The following is a 20109-nucleotide window of genomic DNA, read 5'->3' on the forward strand; positions in this document are numbered from 1 at the left end:
TAGGAAGACCTGGGTTCAAATACTGACTCCAGCCTTTTACAGTTCCATGAACTTGGGTGAGCCACTGAATATCAGCTTCCCAAACTATAAAATGAGGAAAATACGGCCAATGCTTGTTTGAACACACCGGTCTATTACTGTTTTTGTTATTATTATTTTTAGCCTTCATCCCTTAACTGTGAAAAACAACAATGATGTACATTAAAACGGAAGGGTTTACATAAGGGTTTACATGTTAAACGATGCAAGAGGCACCCATTGAGCATAGCCTGCCATATTTTTATTATATATGCAAATGGATTTTTTCAGTCATTTGGTGACTATTTGATGAATGAGAGCTTTACTTTAGCCCAGCAAAGGAGGTAAAGTGATAAAAGACTTAGTTACTTCCTTCTTGGAGCTCAGACGGTGGTGGGGGACAGATAAGTAAACAGACAATATCCTACAATGGCAACTGCTAAGAAGTGTGGCTGCCCAGCGTATAGGAACTCCAGACGAGCATCATTCATCTTGCACCCTATGGGCACGGCACCTTCACGAGGGCACAGTCCTGTGCCCCCGGGCCAGAGCCAGGCTTGGTAGGGGTGGAGGTAGAGTCAGAGATGGCTCCCCAGTGGAGGCAATGGTCTACCTGAGTCTTGAAGAACAAGGAGGAGACCAGCAGGGAAGAACATGCAACCTGGGAGAGTGTGGTCTGCCCCCTTCAGGGACCTCATAGAGGTCGGGATGAGGGAAGGAAGTTGGCCAGGGATGGGTAAGCACCAAGGCCAGTAAGTGCTGAATAGGACCTACCATGTAATGACACACTCTTTGGATTTTATTCTAAAAGCAATGGGAGCCACTGAAGGGTTTTAATAAAGTATAACTAATAAAAGTACATGACCAAAAAATCGTATTTATTTACTTTGTGATTTGGTCATTTGCATTTCGGAAAAGGAGATGGGTAAATCTGTTTCTTTTTTTTAATCAACTGTGTATTATTTACCAGACAGGAAGTTTTAGTATTTACTATTTTTGGTAGAAATATAATTAAATGTCCTCACTTTGGGGCAATTTAATTTGAAACAATGTCACATTAAGTGCAGCTATTCATCACTGTTGTCTTGTGCTCTGTCGTTGTTAAAGGATAAACAGTTCCCCAAAATATCACATTGAAACAATAAAAACATGCTGTTTTAATGCCCAACCTTCAAAAGCAGACAATTATTGAATTAATATTATACACGGCCAAAAATTCATTGCAGGACGGGGATCAAAGAAGACCATGTACTTGGAAAGGTTTTCAGTGCCCAGAGCAAAGGCCACTTCAACTCTTTCTTTCATGAACCAGTGCATCCTCAGTGTGAACTGAAAAGAACAAGTCAGTAGATGCAACTGATTGTGTCCTCTGGACACTTTCAAAGGCTTCTGACTGCTGTGTCAGCTTCAAAAGACTCCAGAGACTTTCCCTCCTCTCCATCGCCTGGACTTGACAAGGACAAACTTCTTTTCTTTCAAAGAAAGAAACTGGGGGAAAGACTCACTTTTTATTCATTAATAATTCAGTGCCTTTGGTTTCAATCCTTACTAGGTACTAGGCTTCTCTGGGAGCTGCCAGCACAAGGATGAGTACTTATTTAAAACCCAAATCACACATCAAGACTCAGGTCAAATGTGGTTCTCCCACGGAGATTCCCTAGTCATCCCAACCAGAAGTGATCTCCCCAAGCTCTGAACACCTCACCCCTTATTCATCCCTCTCTTATAGCTGTTAGCTCAGGCAAATGACACAAAGAATGTGGAGGTGTGTATGTGACTTTGCCACCTATTACTATGTATTTTAGAAAAATTACTTTCCTTACTGAATCTGTGTCTCTTGTCTGCAAAATGGGGTTATTCATGTTGGAAAGACAGATATTTTTAATTGCCATTTTATAAAAATGGCAACTGAGATTCAGAGAAGTTAAAGTGCTTACCTAAAGCTACAAGGCTATAATCAAAATATTTCCAAAAATCAAAGCCTTGTATATTTTCCACTATACCACAATTACCTCCTACAAAATTATATTTCAATACACACCTGCTTCATGAATCTCTTCCTTTCCAGTATATGAGGAAAACACCTGCCTGGAGAACTTGTACTGTTGTTCTCGAAAATTATTTTGTAAGTAGTCCATCAGCATGACATAACCAGACTGTTGCATTGTAAGAACTTCACAAAAAACAGCCAGCTGGAAAGAAGATAATTTAACATATAATAACACATAATTTAACTGTGTATCTGCTTCAAAGGCATATCGGCAAGTGCATTAAAATAGATATTCTATAGTAAAGCTTAGAAAATAATGCTTTCAAAATTGCTTCAAATTACTTCATTTGTGTGAATTTCCAAGATTACCTGGCTTTCAGAGATGCTAACTGTATCTTTAAAAACAACCCAGTCAACGGTGTCTGTGCAGGGAGGAGATGTCAGGGAGCCATTGTAAGTGTAATACTTGTCAGTTGAGTTTGGTAGAAGGTTCAGCAATGTGAATGGATCCAACACAGCCTGTTTCCCTACAAAGGAATCACACACATCTCAGCTGAAATCCCAACAGTGGAACTTAGCTGCTCAAAGCTCCTATGAAACAAAGACATATGCTTTGGTATGTATTTAATCAGAACTGAAATTTTAAGAACATTTTAGATTTATTTCAAAAATGGTGATAAAACTGGCGTATTCTAAATTTTCTTGCATATATCCCTACATAGTGCTAGCTGCTTTATCATTACATGGGCAAGATGCTGGAGAGATTATTTTTACCTATGAAAGATATTCAGAAATCATATGGCCATCTGAATAGATACAGTAAAACCATTTGATAGGATTTAATACCAATTTGTGTAAAAGAAAAACAAAACCTTATTCTGATGAAGATATCTTCAAAAGTCTATAATAAACATCATATTTAAAAATGACTTATTGAAAGTTTTTCCCTTAGAGATAAAGAATGAGACAAGGAATCCTTCTACAATACCACCATTTTTATCTAACATTGAACTGGAGGACTGGGACCATTTATTTACTTTATTTATTTACAATAAGGTATGAAAAAGAAAAAAAGAGTCATGAAGATGGGGCAGGAAAAAATGATGTCATCATAATTTTCAAATAACTCAGCTGAGCATGTGAGATATTGAAAATAATTTACAGACTATTAGAACTAATAAGTGTGTTTAGCAAAGTCACTGCATGTAACACCAATATATAAAACTTAATTGTACTTCTATTAACTGGTAACAAACAATAGAAAATGAAATTTCAAACAATATAACATGATAGCAACAAATATCAAATACAAGTAAATCTAACAAGTGATGTGTAAAACATCTACACTGAAAATTTAAAAACTTTGAGAGAATTAGATAAAACCTTAAAATGGTGGGAAACATGTTAACGGGAAGATTCAGTATTGTGAAGATGTTAATTTTCCCCAAGTTGTTTTATGGAGTCAATGACATCTTAATCAAAATTCCAGATGGGTTGGTGTTGGGGTGTGTGTGTGTGTGTTTGTGTGTGTATTAAATGACATTCTGTTTTTAAAATTTAAATGTAACCACAAAAAATGTTAAGACAATCTTGAGCAATAACAAAGGTAGGGATACCAAGTAGGAAGACCTACTATATAAGGCCATAGAAATCACGATAGTGAGATATTTATGCAAAGATGGAGAACTATGGAAGAAAATAAAGAGTCCAGACACACACATATATGGTTACATGATTTAAGACAGAAAAATTACTATGTAATGAATGATTAACCTTTTCAATATGCACTACTGTGTCAACTGGATATCCTTATAGAAAAACATGAGTCTTTATTCCCTACTTCACACCGTAAGCACAAATCAGTTCTAAATAGAGTGTGGATCTAGATGTGAACAGACCAATACGGCTTTTAGAGGAAAACATAGAAAATTATCTCCATAACGTTAGGGTAGGTTGAGATTTCTTAAATAGCATGCAAAAAGTGTTCTTCACAAAGGGAAAAATGATGTACATGATACTCAGGATCTCTTTATCAATAGTCACCATTAAGAGAGTAAAAAGGCAGGACAAAGAGTAGAAAATATATTTCAGATTTTATATATATAATAAAAATATTGATTTATTCCTGCTATATTTACAAAGATATATAACTTGTATCGAGAATAGAGAATTCCTACAAAAAATTGGTAGACCTTTCCTAAGTGTTCCATCTAGTCTTAGAACCTTGAAACAACCCAGCTAAATCCATCTCCTTGAAGAGTCCCATTTTTGATCTTGCATCTTTCCAACAGCACTTACCAATGGCACTGCCTTGGCCATTTTGCTCTTTGTGTACCAGTCCTCACTCATATGGGCAGCAATCTGCTTACCAGTGAGATCTGTGTTTAACTTATTTTAACTTATCTGTGTTTAACTACCCAGTCCAGTACATGTCCTCTGCTCTGTCTTGTAGATTTAGGTCATTAAGAAATAGTCCCTGGGCTTCCCTGGTGGCACAGTGGTTGGGAGTCCGCCTGCCGATGCAGGGGACACGGGTTCGTGCCCCGGTCCGGGAGGATCCCACATGCCGTGGAGCGACTGGGCTCGTGAGCCATGGCCGCTGGGCCTGCGCATCCGGAGCCTGTGCTCCGCAGCGGGAGAGGACACAACAGTGAGAGGCCCGCGTACCGGGAAAAAAAAAAAAAAGAAATAGTCCCTGACGCCAATTTAATCTAGCCTAAGTGAGATGGTACAGTACAGAGTAGCAGTATACGAATTATCTGGGGAGCATTAAAAAAAAATCAATGTCCCAGACCCCACCCTAGGCTGTTTCAATTTAAATCTCTAGTAGTGGGACCTGAGCATCTATATTTATTTTTAGGCTATAATTTTAGGTGCATCTACATTTTTTAAAAGACCAACCCCAGGTGATTCAAACATGCAGCCAGAGTTGAAAACCTTAAGTAGAGTAAAGCTTTTGCAAGATTTTAGTCTTCTTGAACCCCAAATTCCTCATTACAAAATGAAATAACTGGACCGGATGATTTTTTTTTTAACATCTTTACTGGAGTATAATTGCTTTACAATGTTGTGTTAGTTTCTGCTGTATAACAAAGTGCATCAGCTATACATATACATATATCCCTATATCCCCTCCCTCTTGCGTCTCCCTCCCACCCACCCTCCCTATCCCACCCCTGTAGGCGGTCACAAAGCACCGAGCTGATCTCCCTGTGCTATGCGGCTGCTTCCCACTAGCTATCTATTTTACATTTTGGACCAGATGATCTTAATAGTGTATTACGGCTCTAAATGAAATGAAGATTGGACACATCCAGAAAGCCTCAAGGAAAAAAACTATTTCCATTTAAAAGTTAGTTATTGAATGTTACTTTTTTCTGCAATACAGAAACTTCTTCAGGAAGAAAGAAGCCTGCTAATAAAGTTATAGATAACTGCTTCCAGTCTGCATTTAAGACTAAATCTTAGAAGTAAAAACCTATTGACAGAATTGATAGTGTCATGTAGATACAACCTAAGTCGTTTTAATCCATTAGAAAATTCAAGTTACATTAGGTTTAATGGGTTACTTAGTAACTTCTAAAAGTATGTCTTCCTCTCCTCCAATGTCAAGACAAGATTATTTAGAATTCAGACTCAGATTCAAGTTCTCAGAAACTAAGGAAACTATTTTGAATATGTGAATATTTTCAGATTTATGTTTTTGATATTTAGAAAATTTGTGATTAAATAACCTCTTTTTAAATCATCAATGGACTACAATTCTTCCTTTTTCTGATGAAAAAACTTATCTTACAAATGTTCCGTGGAAATGTGGACGTAGAGAATACTAATTAAGTAAGGAGCCAGAAACTGACTCACTGCTACATTAGGTGGGAAATTAAACACCAGGAGACCTAGAAGCCAGAAAAGGAAAAACAGAAGATTTGAACAGGGATGGTGAAATAGATAACTGTCGTGAAATTGGAGAAGAAATTAAAGGGGAAATAATTAAGAGCAATGGAAAGAATCAGAAGAAAGTTTTCAATTCCTCCTTCCCTCATCTCAGTATAGAATCCATTCTTCCTTCAACGGCACTTCAATACCACTTATCTAGTCTCTGTTATGGACACGTTAACTATTTTGTACCTTATTTTTTTTTGTTATGTACGTACATGTCCTAAGTTTCTTTCTGATATCACAAGACTTTACAATTACAGTAGTATTTTCCAATTGCACCATCATCTTATGAGAAAACTGGACTAAGGTGGGGTTTTTTTGTGGCTTGCAAAAACATGCACCTCATCTGAATGACCTCACTATTACTAACACAAGAGAGAATCACACCTGAGCCAACACTGCTCTATTTGTGATCAGTCATTCACTCAGTGATCCTCTTCCTTTGAACATGAATTAATGGTTAACAAACCAATCAGATCCTCCTTCCTGGGAGGCTGATAGTAGGAGGTGGAAAGATGAGGAGGGTGAGAGACAAGGAGATAAAGACAAAGACCATGGTCAGGCCCAATGCAAGGAAAGAACCATTAAATACTTAAAACCAACTCTTATCACTTAGGACAATGAGACTTAGGATGGGGCCACATCAACACTGCCCGTGAGGATTTCACTATACAAATTCCTGGCCTGCATTTGTGATTAGGAAAGCACCACAAATCATTCTGATGAGAACTCCCATTTGAGAATCACTGATGATTTACCTGGGGTGTGTCTCCTTCTTGCAACTTGAAGGATTTCGACTAACAGTTTTTCCTTTTGTGGGCTCTGCTTAGGGAATATTAATGCATTATCTCTGATTGCTGCAACCGCACCCTCCCTCACCACTCCACAGGAACGCAATGTCTAACACAGAGTAGGTGTGATGGAAGGAAGGAAAAGAAAAGAAGGTGAGAAAGAGGGAAGGAAAGAGAAATGGGTTTGTCTCTTAGAGAGGAATATAGGAAATGAGCAACCAGCCCACACCGTAATAAGGCAGACTTCACAATCTGAATGATGGTTGAACAGTGGTGATTTTTTTGTGTCACTCACATTATATGGAGAATATGTGGCAGGATTTTAGCCGCATATTCTCCATATAATGTGAGTTTAGCTGCAGTTCCGGAGCCACTGTCTAAAGACGAGCACTGCCTTCAAGTTCCCAGCAGCAATGGCTGGCAGTCAACGTTGGGAAACCTACCGTTTATGGGGCGCCAGGGGTTTTGCTAGACTCTGAAATAGGACTAAATTTAATCCAAGAATTCTCAAACATTTAACTTTGGAAGGACTTAACTTATTTAGTTTGGACAGATCATATCTCACAACCATTCAAATCAGATTGATAGGTGTTTCATATGTGTTCTGAAACATGTAACTAATATAAATCTCTACAATATATTAGAACAAACTTTTTGGACAGACAGGTTCTAAATCCTAGCTCTACAACTGTATGGGCTTAGGTGTCCTTGCTGAGTATATGGAAATATTAAGTATCTAGTAGATGGGCTGATAGGCATGGAGGATTTTATTTTTTGGTAAAAGAGGAGAGAAGTTGGTGCATGGGGAGAGAGAGAGAGAGAAGATAGATAGATAGAGGGCAGACTAGTATGTGTTTCCAGACAGCCAGGAGACCATTTGTTCTGTTTCTGAATTAAGAGCCAGGACAGAGGCAGAATGCTGTTAGGGAACCCACATTCCCAGGGAGGGTACTATGTGACAGCAGGCTCTGATGAAGCATCCCCCTCAATGGCTTATAGACAGTAGATATTAAAAAGGAAACTTTAGTCCAAGAACATGAGCAAATTGGTTCTTAAGCTCAGACTACACCCTCCTAGAGACCCCCAGAAACAACTGAAGAGGCCTCAAGAGAGTGGCCAAAGTGCCACAGTTGCACAAATCAGGACTAACAACCAGTGTTAGTATCACTTTTGTGGTCCCACAGGCTGGTGCAAGGCCTGGGAACATTCAGGTTCATATTTTACATCATTTTAAGTTTAGGAATTCAAACTAGCTGCTTTCTTGCAGTCTGCAAAGACTCCACTTTCTGACTAAATGAGGGAAAAATTAAGTGTGGCTTATGGCATTCAATGTTGAATTCTGCAATCTAGGTGGATGGAGGGAGATAACTAACAGCTTTATGCCGTTTGATTGCACCTTTCAAAAAAAAAAGAAAGAAAGCTGCACTGCAGGAGCTCACATATGCCTGACTTCTGAAGAGTTTGGTCAATTCAAGTTCTCACATATAATTGACAAAGATGAATCAACCCTAGGCCAGATTTCTGCTTTCAGGAAAAGGATCTATGTGAGTTGTGTTTCTGATTTCGCATTTTGCAGCTTCCCGGAGAGGAATACTCCTCCTTTATTGATAACTCAGGACAACATTAATACTCTGCTTAATAAAAATAAAACAACAACAACAACAGGTTTGCTGTCTCTTGCCAATGTTGTCAAAAGCATTTGCTGTGACCAATTACAAGATCCGTGAGATAGCAGGCAGAACAGTATAAAAGTATAGTGAACCTTGTTCTATGTGGGCATTCACCTTCCAAAAATCTTATCTCATCATATTGGTAAAGCAAAGGACTTATCAAGGAAACCACCAGGGAATACATTTGAACTTGAGTAACAATTCCCTTTTCACTTTAAAATATAATTTTTATAAAATTAACTGGTTTCAGATTATAGAGTCTTTTACAGATGTACAATGCAGAGACAGAATAAAAATACGTTTAAATGCATAATGGGATTAGATTATTTTCAATAAAAGAATTAGAAAACTTCCAACTTCCTACTTACATTAACGTTTTATGATTTTATGTGACAAAAATTTCTGATAAATTGTTCTTTAGTGAGAAGTGTATAAACTGTCAAGTGTAAGAGGTGACAGATTGCTCCTCTTTACAAATGTCTGCCCTTCTTCCTTGGAACAAGTGATTTTTATAACATTGTAAAAACATTGTAAAAATTCATATGCATTCCAGTAAATCTGGAAGAAAGAGATTTCTCCAAATAGCTTACCGAAACGACTAACACTCTCAACTCCATCAATAATTGCTTTGTAATCCAAATTTTCTTCTATTCCAACCTGTGAAAGAATAATGATGTTCTAAAAGTTGCATAAAATATTTGACTAATTATTCAATAAAATGTAAAGATTAGTAAATTCTATTTTAAGTATTCAAAAGTAATGTCCTAAATGCACACTTTTTTTTCACAGCAAGTTAAGAATAAACCAAACAAAAACCAGATAATTTTCAAATTTTCCATGAAGAAAAGGACATTTTAAAATGTTACGATTCACAGTTACTGCTGTATCATGCTGATGCTTTGCGAATAAGCAAATCTTGTAGTGTACGAGTGCACAGATTTGCTCCAGCTGGAAGTGACATATCCAATTGACAAATACAAGAGTCCCCTTTTAAACATACCAGCCAAGAGGTTGTTCTCTTTGAAAATAATCACCAGTTATCATTCCACTTATAAGCCCTTCTATTTGTAAAAAAGTGTGTTTTGAAATTCCCCATGATTGAAAAGTTAGTGCTAAATCTCTGTATAATGATTACCTCAAATAAAATGGATAAAGCTCTTAACTTCCCTTTTCCTTTAATGGCTTCCTCAAAACTTGAAAATCGGTCCGCATCAAAGCAGTAGATTTGCATCTATAAATGTAACAAAGATGGCTTTATTACATACAAAGACTTCACAAAAAAGTCAGCAAAAAGACAATAAAATAATTTATCAGTTCATTAAATTCTATTTGAAAAATTCTATAAACTATATAATTCTATATTTTGTGAATTGTCAAAATATTTTATCAATTACATGTATACACAACTATCACTTATCCTTCAATGAAGAAAGAAATACGAAGTTGGACAGATCTAGAACTGAAATGACCACTTTGTGATTACCAGGGGACACTGAATAATTTACTAGAGCAATTATCAAATGTAATAAATTATCAAATGTTATTTTCACTATTTTGATGGAATTCTTTCAAATATGGTTTCATTCTTTCCTGAATGGACATGCCTTTCTTGATGGTCTGAGCTACCAGTTTTGGACATTATTGTATTGTGCTCTACTAACAGTGAAACTCTCAAGAACTCTCTGCTTCTACCTAAAAAATACCAAAGGAGTCATAAATTCCTTATTTTAAGTCTCTCCCCCCTGGTGCGAGGCTATCCCTTGTTCATTTCTACTTCAGTCCACACATCTATCTATAACAGCCTCCACTCTCACTTACAAGCTGGTGCTCCTAGGGTCGTGGGCTTGGAAATTTGATAACTCAGGTAGTTTAGACATATAATTAAGGGAAGAGCAGAAAGCCTCTGAAAAGATTAATGTGCAGTTAGGGCTGTGGATCAGAGAAATAGCAGGTGTGAAGCAGAGGAAGGCAGTGGCTCCTGCCTTGGGTGGTCACCAAAACCTTTTCAGAGAGAGGATTTCCAAGTTGACCCCTGAAGCATGAGTGGCTTTCAAGTTGACAGAGGAAAAAGCAGAAGAGATGAATGTGTGTTCAGGTCAGAGGGACCGGCGAGGAAAAGGCCTACAGGCGAGAAAGTATGAGAAGTGTGGGAAATGGAAAGTAGTTTGTTAGAAGTTCAGTTGAGCACACGTGAGAGGAGAAGAGAGATATGAGGCTGGAGAAGTAGGCAGGGGCCACACAGGCAGTCCCAGCAGTTTGGGCTGGAGGGCAATAGAAGTCCCTGATGGGAAGGGGGCAGGGCTGGGGAGAAGGGGGGAGAGCAGAAGGGATTAAGACTGGAGAGAAACTAGCTGCAGGGACTTAGATACTCAAGTAAGAGACAAAGGTGGTTTGAACCTTTTTCTGACCTCCCACATCATTTAGGGGCAGGACTGAGGCGCTGATTATAGGATGTGAGAGGCCGGAAAGAAAGAGCAGGTCACGCATACCCCCCAGTTTCCCTGCAGGTCACGCATACCCCCCAGTTTCCCTGCTTGCACAATTACGTGGAGAGCGTTTTGAAAAACAAACAAGATGGAATTCCCTGGCGGTCCAGTGGTTAGGATTCTGGGCTTTCACTGCTGTGGGCCCAGGTTCAATCCCTGGTCAGGGAACCAAGATCCCGCTAAGCCACGTGGCGCGGCCAAAAAAATAAAAATAAATAAAATAAATAAATAAAATTAAAACCATGAATGTTTTTAAAAATAAAATAAACAACAAACAAATGACATCTCTGAGAGACAACTTGAGGGACTTTTAAATAAGAAAAGTACATGAGGTTTAGTACACAGATTCTGTATAATTTATTTTGCTGAATCACAGCTTTTGTTATTGTTAGAGTTTTTCTTGATTTTCACCATTGTTCTAAGTAGTATTGTGAGAGAGCTAAACTCTAGGAAGTGAGAATGTTATGTGTTTAATGGGTTGACTTTCGTAGTTTTAACAAACCAAGTTTGATAAATATGCTTTTCTTTAAGGATATTTAAAAAGTTATAAGTCATAAACTTGAATGTGCTTCTCTACATTAAAATATTTTAATCCTTTATGAAATAACTAATTTATCTTATTTTTATTATCAATAACTATTTTGGATTATAAAAGTAATACAGACTTATTACAGGTAATATTGAAAATATGGCAACTTTAAAGGAGAAAAGAAAAGGCACCTATAATGCCATCACCCAGAGAAAATCACTATTAATGTTTTCTTGGTTTCCTTCAATTATTTTTACAATAGCAATAATTCAATCTTTCATTTAATCCTCATAATAACTTTACAGAGATGTGCTACTACTATTATGTCAATTTCATGGAACAGAAACAGAAGCTTAGGGAAATTAAATAATTTTTACAATGTCATGTCATATAGCTACTAACTAGACGGTGAAGCCAGTATTCAAGGCTCGTCCATTTGACTCAGACTGTACTCTCAGCCACTAATTAGTTTCATGTTTTACAAAATCTGGAATAATAATACTGTGTATACGGGTTCAAGCCCTGGTCGGGGAAGATCCCACATGCCGCGGAGCTACTAAGCCCGTGCGCCACAATTACTGAGCCTGCGCTCTAGAGTCCACAAGCCACAACTACTGAAGCCCTTGCACCTGGAGCCCATGCTCCACAATAAGAGAAGCCACCACAATGGGAAGCCCGCGCACTGAAATGAAGAGTAGCCCCCCGCTCACCGCAACTAGAGAAGGCCCGCGCGCAGCAAGGAAGACCCAACGCAGCCAAAATTAAATACTTAATTAATTAATTAAAAAAAAAGACTGTGTATACTATTTTACATTCCACTTTTTAAAAGCACTTATGATGAACTTTTTCTGTGTAAATAAATAGTTGAAAAACATGATTTTTACAAGATCTATAATAATCTATCATAATGTATTTAATCATTTCCTTTTGTTTCAATTTTTATTATTGTAAATAAGTCTTTGCACATAAATTTTTATGTCCTTAATTATTCTTCAGACTAAATTGCTACAAATTGAAATGTGAATATTGAGAATAAAACATTTAAAGTTCTTGATAAAAACAAGTGAACTGCTTCCCAGAAAGTCTACCAATTTATACTTTCTCCAGACATGTATGAAAGTGTTTACATATTTCACTGCACACACATTATTTATTATAATTATATTTATTTTGCCAATTTTAAATCTGAAAATTTTCTCATTTTAATTTGAAGCTTTTTGATTCTCCAGTATGTTGATAAAATTTTCCCCTTCTGTTTCTACTGGGCTATGGAAAGAATTTCATTCATTCACTCATCAGTATTTATTGATCATCTATAATGTGACACTCTGCATTACCAGGACGTGGAAAATCACATATGGATCTTATTGAGCTTAGGCTAGTGAAGAAGGCAGATATTAACCAAGTAAACAAAATATAGCTGTATAAATTATAAAGTTGATTACAAATGAATTAAATTATATGCTAAATAAAATCCCAATGATTTAGAAAATGAAATAGTAACTAGTGGAACTATTGACTTACCTCCAGTGGAAATTTTTGTCCTTCTAAACTATGTTCTGATCCATCAGATGACATATTGCATTTTCCCCAGTGAAAAGTTATCTTGCTTGCTCTGAACACCGTTTCTGAAACTCCTCCACTGAGACGGTAGTCATTTGTGAGATTAATTTCCACTTAAAAAAACAATAAAATTGCATCTAAGTTTCTGAGAATCAAAATTGCAAATTTAACTAAATTTTCATCTATTAAAGTACATTAATAAAATCATTTATTTGATAAATTTAGAAAAAGTTATCATTTTGGAAGCTGAACTTTGTAACTCTGCATAGTATACTTAATGTATCCTATTGCCACAAATGTAAAATAAACCTAAGACCTTAACTGCTATACAGCACTAAAAGCAGGAGACAGGCAGTCCACCTGCCCTGTCTGTTTGGTGTTCCAAGATTTGTTTGTTTGGTGTCCAAAGCCCTGCTCCCCTAACGCATCAGAGGGTAGTGACGGGATAGTTAAAGGGAGAAGGAACAGAGGAGTGGAAAGAGGAAGTCTTTTCCTGGGGGTACCCCCAACCTTCTCAAGGTCAGCCTGTTGCTACTCTTTAACAGGCTGCTGCTTTTGTCCCATCTCCTTATGCCTCCAAGCATCACTCCAGGCTTCAACAAGCTTCAGAACTTCTGTCCTAGACTGTGGCAAGGAAGGCGGGAGACCCATTCCTATTGAAGGGGTTTAAGCCATCTCATGTTTGAAGCCTCCGTTGCAACTCTCAGAATCTTAAACTCTCCTATTTCAGTTCCGTAGCAGATACTAACTGACTGTATTTTAGGAGTCATCTGGAGATTAATGATTCTCTGGAGACCCTAATGCAAGATTTCAATGTCTCTCAATCAGATTTAAATAGTCTTTGTTCTATCAAGCAGAAACCACTGTTGGCATTAGGAACAGAATCCAACACATTGGCCAGTATAAAGTCTGCCAAATAAAACATAATTCTTAACTTTTAGGCTGTGCTTTTTTTTCCAGTGGACACCAGCCAGCTAGAGATATAAACTTTCATGAATAATAGCAATAGCAACAAACACAATAACAATAACGGTCAACATTTATCACTTACGACATGCCATGCATTACACTACTTTACGTGTATTAAATATTTGATCCTCACACAACCCTAGGAAGAAGATACCATTACAATCCCTATTTAACAGATAAGGAAATTGAGTCACAGAGAGGTTAAGTAACTTGCTCAAGGTTCCACACTGTGCTTTAAATGGCCAGTAGTGAACCTAAAAAGTGTGGCTCTAAAGATCAAGTGCTTTACCACATTCCACTAAGAAAAATAAAGCAGAGATTACATGCTTTACTGCTTTGTAACATCCTTTAAAGCTGGTAATTAAAATGTCAAGATTTGGGACAATATACTTTTATGTATTAAATTAATAATATCTTATAACATGTAATAATTTTTCAAATTATTCATTCAGAAAAATACTTACTGAATGCTTATTATTTATCAGGCACTGATGTTGAAAATTCCTACCCTCACGGGACTTAAAATTAAATTACCACATTAAAATAATTATATTAGCAAAATATGGAAAACAGAGAAAAATACCACTAATGATAAAACCACACCAATATAGCTACTATTATAGTGAATATTTTTTCTAATCTTTTTCCTATATTTGTTTTTACATAACTTCCTGATATACATACGATTTCATTTAACCTATAAGATCAGAAAAACAATACTGTTCACTTTTATAAACTATTTTGTCTATCTGTTGTTTACTGGAATTTTTTATGGTATTATATTTTGCATACTAAGAGAAAAAACTTAGAGAGTGCTTCCTAAGGATGGTATATAATTTTAAACTTTCTAATGGAAGGGCTAGTAATTTCTTAAAATTCAATTATAGTAGATTGCTTTTTTCACATCCAAATATTGAACACAGCACAAGGCTGAGCAGACAAGATCAAATAAAATGCCCAAGAAAAAGAAATCCTGATTGACTAAGTGATTAACCAGTGATGGGGTTATTAAATTACAATAGCTATATATTATATTATCTTTAACAGCTCTTCCAGTGGAGGCATCTTTATTGTTATATTACTGGAGAACATGGTATTATGACTTTGGTCATTTAATTTTTTGTACACATTTTCAGAAGGTCTAAACTTCCAATTTCCTATTTGACTTCTTCTACCTATAGTTCCTATCCGGTTCAGAATACATCATTCAAAGGAAACTAAAAGGAAAATAACCTAAACATACTCTAGGTCTGATAAACATATTAACGTCAGAAACAAAATGCAAATATTTTACCTGTTTTCCCAGTGTTATGAATGAATGTGTTTTCCAAAGATGTTTTATCCCAACCCTGAAATTTAAGTTTCTTAAGATTCACATTTACTTGTGTAAGATCTTCATCAATATTGATAGGAGATTGTTTGGGGCTATTACATGTTGGATATTTCTTTCCCCAATTTTTTTGATTCAATGCTCCTAGGGGGAAAAAAAAGGAAGAAGTTAGTTTTTTAAATTACCATGCAAAAGTTAAATTTTATATTTATAAAGTAGTTAATATGTTACATAAAAGTAGACACAATAGTAGGGAAAATTGGGACATCTTTAAACCAATTCTTAAAATAATTACAGTTGGACCTCTGTATTCACAGGTTTCACTTCTGCAGATTCAACTAATCTCAGAGCAAACACATTTGGTAAAAATAATTCCAGAATGCTCCATAGCACTGGCAACTATTTACATAGCATTTACATTGTATATACAACTATTTACATAGCATTTACATTGTATATACAACTATTTACATAGCATTTACATTGTATTAGGTATTATAAATAATCTAGAGATAATCTGAAGAATACGGGAGGATGTATGCAGGTTATATGCAAATACTACACCATTTTATATAAAGGACTTGAGCATCACAGATTTTGGTATCTGAGGGAATCCTGGAACCAATTCTTCTCCAATACTGAGAAACAACTGTATGCCTAGATTTAGATTCTGGGTTTTAATATGATACCCTATGAGAAGATGCTTATAGAACAAGTGCAGGGTTCAACAATGGCCTTGTTTAGCCATCACGCTCTTCCAAATCAACAGAAAACCTACTTGTCCTATCAGATAGTTGGTCCTAGCTCAGGGTTCCAGATTGAAGCATGTCCAGATGAGAGGAGTTAAGTTCTGACTTCCTTAGTACTCTCCACGGGGATGGGGTGGGGGGAGGCCCCTTAAGACTTTCTCTTATCCCTGCGTTGAACGATTTGGTTTAATTTCCATCTGCTCAGAGCTTATTTATAAAAATGTAATCACAGGCTCTCCTTGAAATATCTCCTTCCTTCCCCTCTCCCCCTTTTTTTTCCTGGTTATAAAGCCTAACAGATTTTATGGTTTAACAATAGAAAAAATAAAACAGGGCTTTCTCTAAAGATTTTTGCTTACAGTGAAGTGAATTTTCATCTGTTCCACAGAATGAATAGTCCTCTAAACACAAATTGCCCTATGTTGCCTTTATTTCACCACTACCTGAAACCACAAACCATCTCTCGTAACCTATTTCACTGGACATTAACCTAGCTAAGCACCCAAGCAGTGCTAACAATGGGTATGTTTTATTTAATGTTCATCTATTAAAATATATGCAATGTTGTGAGTCCAAGTCTCAACCTCTTCTCTGGCTAAACTCTAGCATTTCTGCCGCCATTCCACGAAAGAGCAGGTAGCCGCACCGTTTTCAGCTTCTATCCTTTCAAATGCTTTTCTTTCAGAACATGAGTATGGGTAAGGCCAAGATTTCACATGGTTGATGTTCAGAGAAATTATAAGAAAACATACACTCCGTACAACTCTAGTCTATGCCATCTTCTTTTTGTGATAAGGGAGTCAGTGAGGATCGACTTACATGCAAGCTCTCATAATGTGATAAAGCTAATTTTGCATAATTTAACCCAGGAAAGAAATAAGTGTCACACCATGAAACTGCCTATATAGCCAGGGAAATTTTGGTCATTCATCTCCTAGTGAGGCATACACCAGAATCAATAATAGGTGCTGAAAACTTACTTTTAAAATCTAGCTCTCTGTTTAGAGAGCACTTGAATACAATATGCTTTAAATATGCAGAGTGATGCACATTTTGGCTTCTGGGAACAGCTTTAACAATTTGAGTAATAATACGTTAATTTCACTGTAAAGAACACTGGCATGGGGACAAGAAAACACTGCTTGTTTTACTAGTGTCAATGCAAGAGAAGCAGAGAAAGAAATTGCAGTACGAATCAATAAACCACTTTTTATTGCTTACATTTTTTCAAACAGTACAATAAATTCTGAGCACACTTAGGAAGAGTCTCATAGTTGTGGTGCATAGAAACACAAAGTTTTAAGTCTCTAGAGTACTGAATATGAGTTATAACCTGTTTTGTCCACAGCATTTAGTGCTCATCTCTACTTGGATTCTAACTGAGCATATCCACAACTGAACACTGGATTTCTGCCCTACAAGTGCCTCCTATAATCACTGCCATCCCCTAAACACAGAAGTCATCCTGGTGCCTCTGTTTCCTCCTCAGCAAGCCCTTTTGCGTCTAACTTCAAAATATGTCTTTAATCAGATCATTTCTCATCTCAACTGTTAGCATCCTTAGCCCAAGCCACCGTCATCGCTGGCCTGTTAGTGTTGCTGTTTCACATGCAGCAACACCATCACCTAGGAGATTGTCAGGAGTGTCAGACCTCCACTGTAGCCTTACCAAATTGGAATCTACAATTTAACCCAATCCCCAGGAGATTCACACACATGTTAAATTTTGAGAAGCAACGGCTTAGACATCTCCAGCGCCTTCTAATTAGTCTCCAGCTTCTTCTCTTGCCCCTTTCACAATTTTGGTCCCCACCTACCTGGTAGGCAGGATTCCGAGATGACCCCCCACACTCTAGTGTCTAGAAAAAAAGCCTGGCACATAGTAGGTATTCAATAAACATTTGTTGAATGACTGAAACGGACAAAAAGATGATGATGTCTTTCATTTTATAAGTCTGAGTTCACAGGGGTCTAACATAGGATGAAAACAAGAAAAAAGAAAGAATGAAAACTGACCGACTGAAGAAATATTTCTAAACTCAACTGCAGATCACATCTGACTGTTTGTTATATGACAATTTTGTTGAGTAGTCCCCACTAAACTTCTGCTGAAGGATATAAAGAAAGATCTCGTGCCCAAATTGTATGTTGTCTGACCTTGTACAGCACAATGATCCTGAGTCACTGGATCTCTGAAGTGTATGAGTGTAGACTCAGTTTAAAATACCTACTAGATCGTGATGTCAAGTATGGTATAGGTTCAGGGAGCCTCCTTAATTTCTGTGATTAACAGACAAAATAGAAGAACCAGAACAGGCAAAAGGAAATTTTTTAGTGAAAGGCTGTACAACAGAAAAAGTCCAAAAAAATAAGACCTTGATGTTCTTTTTGCAGTGAACTCTGAAAAGAGGATGTCTCAAATCATCGTAAGTAGAGACCCAGGGAAAGTAAATTAATAAAGTGTTAAGATTGCACACAAGGATGAAACATAAATCAAAGAAGCATTAAATATACTTTAGCTGTTTTTAATAATGAACCATTAGGTTAACCTTATGCTTAAACATTACCTTTAAAATTCCCAAATTAATGTTTTTAATTTTGCAGTTGGAGACCTCAGTCCATGTCATAATAAAAACCAGGATGACATACCCAAGGAAGCAGGTGTACAGAATTCACTAGAACTATATTGTATCACTTGAGTGTTATTAACAAATGTTGTGAAGGAAGAAATTAGGATATGCATTGTAGTTGCAGCAGAAGATTATCAGGGTGATTTACCCATCAGGAGGACTGCAGAGTACTAAATGTCAGCTCTAGAGAATTAAAATAAATTATTCATTCACGTATTCATCCATTCTTTCATCCGTTTATTGACTCACCTGAACTAGTACCACTCCAATAAATTTGCTGTGCTCACCTGTGTTGGAGCACTTCACAGACTGTATGCTGTTTGTCACCTTAGCTATCGCATCTGTGTCTCATTGCCAAGCTCTAAGTCTGGCACATAGTAGAAATAAATTAAATGCTTGGAAAATAGGCTTTGAACACCAAGTGAATGTATTCAGTATTTACATCCTGTGCACTCCTGATTCCAAGCAGAATGGAAAGTGATCGTAGGCTCTGTAGGAGATGAGCATGGGCTCAAGTTTCTTTGTTTGCTTGTTTATTCTTGCATCCCAGAAGGTTGGGGGCGTGTTCAAGAAAAAGTAGACAAATGCCTGAAGGAGTAGATGGGATGAAAGAAGGTAAACGTGGATATCAAAGCACACAATGCAGGCCTTGAGGGATGGGTAGAATCTTGACAGGCAGAGGGGAACTGAGAGCATGTCTGGTTGAGCGATGAGCCTGAGCAAACTCATGGGGGCAGAAAAGTGCGGAGAGTGAATGCCGAGGACTTCTACAGAGGGAGATGGAAAGGCAGACTGTGATCAGACATACCTGGGGAGGCCAGTGGGAGGCACTGAGGCTTTGGAAGGCTGAGGAGCTTACTGCTGCCTTATGAGAGAGGTTGAGCTGGCAGGAATGCAGGATGAGCAGAGAGAGGGAGGCTGCATAATTAGCGGACATTTCCCTTGGCATCTTCTATTTGTCTTCATCTGATTTGTACATAATCCCTGTGCAATGGACTGAATGTTTATGTCCCTCCAAAATTCGTATGTTAGAATCCTAATCTCCAGTGTGATGCCATTTGGTGGTGGGGCCTTTAGGAGGTGATTAGGTCATAAGGGCTCTGACTAACACAAAGGATTAACGCCTTTATGAAAGAGATGCCAGAGAGATCCCTCGCCCCTTCTGAAATGTGAGGTTACAGTGAAAAAATAATGGTCTAGGAAGCAGCCCTCACTAGATACAAAATCTGCTGGTGCCTTGATCTTGGACTTCCAGTCTTCAGAACTGTTACAAATAAACTCCCGTTGTTTATAAGCCACCAGTCTATGGTATTTTGTTATAGCAGCCTGAATGGCTAAGGTACCTTGTATTTATTTGAACTACAATATGTCTGTTTCTTATTTGTATCGTAATTCCAGAACCTTTGTTAGAACCTGGCACTTAAGGATTAAATAAACATTTCCTG

The 20109-nt window shown here is 37.2% G+C and overlaps 1 protein-coding gene across 4 annotated transcripts in view; it reads right to left on the minus strand.

The window, feature by feature from the left end:
• The window catches only part of PTPRZ1 (protein tyrosine phosphatase receptor type Z1), a 170520-nt gene that overhangs the window by 68204 nt on the left and 82207 nt on the right, over nt 1-20109 (minus strand). For all 4 annotated transcript variants that reach the window (XM_027102082.1, XM_027102081.1, XM_027102084.1 and 1 more), the window contains exons 3-8: nt 15250-15429; nt 12948-13099; nt 9544-9639; nt 8999-9065; nt 2378-2535; nt 2060-2210 (exon numbers count right to left, since the gene is read on the minus strand). In XM_027102082.1, coding sequence (XP_026957883.1) covers nt 2060-2210; nt 2378-2535; nt 8999-9065; nt 9544-9639; nt 12948-13099; nt 15250-15429 — 804 coding nt within the window. The remainder of the gene's footprint in view (nt 1-2059; nt 2211-2377; nt 2536-8998; nt 9066-9543; nt 9640-12947; nt 13100-15249; nt 15430-20109) is intronic.

Source organism: Aethalodelphis obliquidens, unplaced genomic scaffold (assembly GCF_003676395.1).
Source record: "Aethalodelphis obliquidens isolate GAN/ISIS:26980383/991018 unplaced genomic scaffold, ASM367639v1 scaffold5, whole genome shotgun sequence".
Taxonomy (NCBI): Eukaryota; Metazoa; Chordata; class Mammalia; order Artiodactyla; family Delphinidae; genus Aethalodelphis; species Aethalodelphis obliquidens.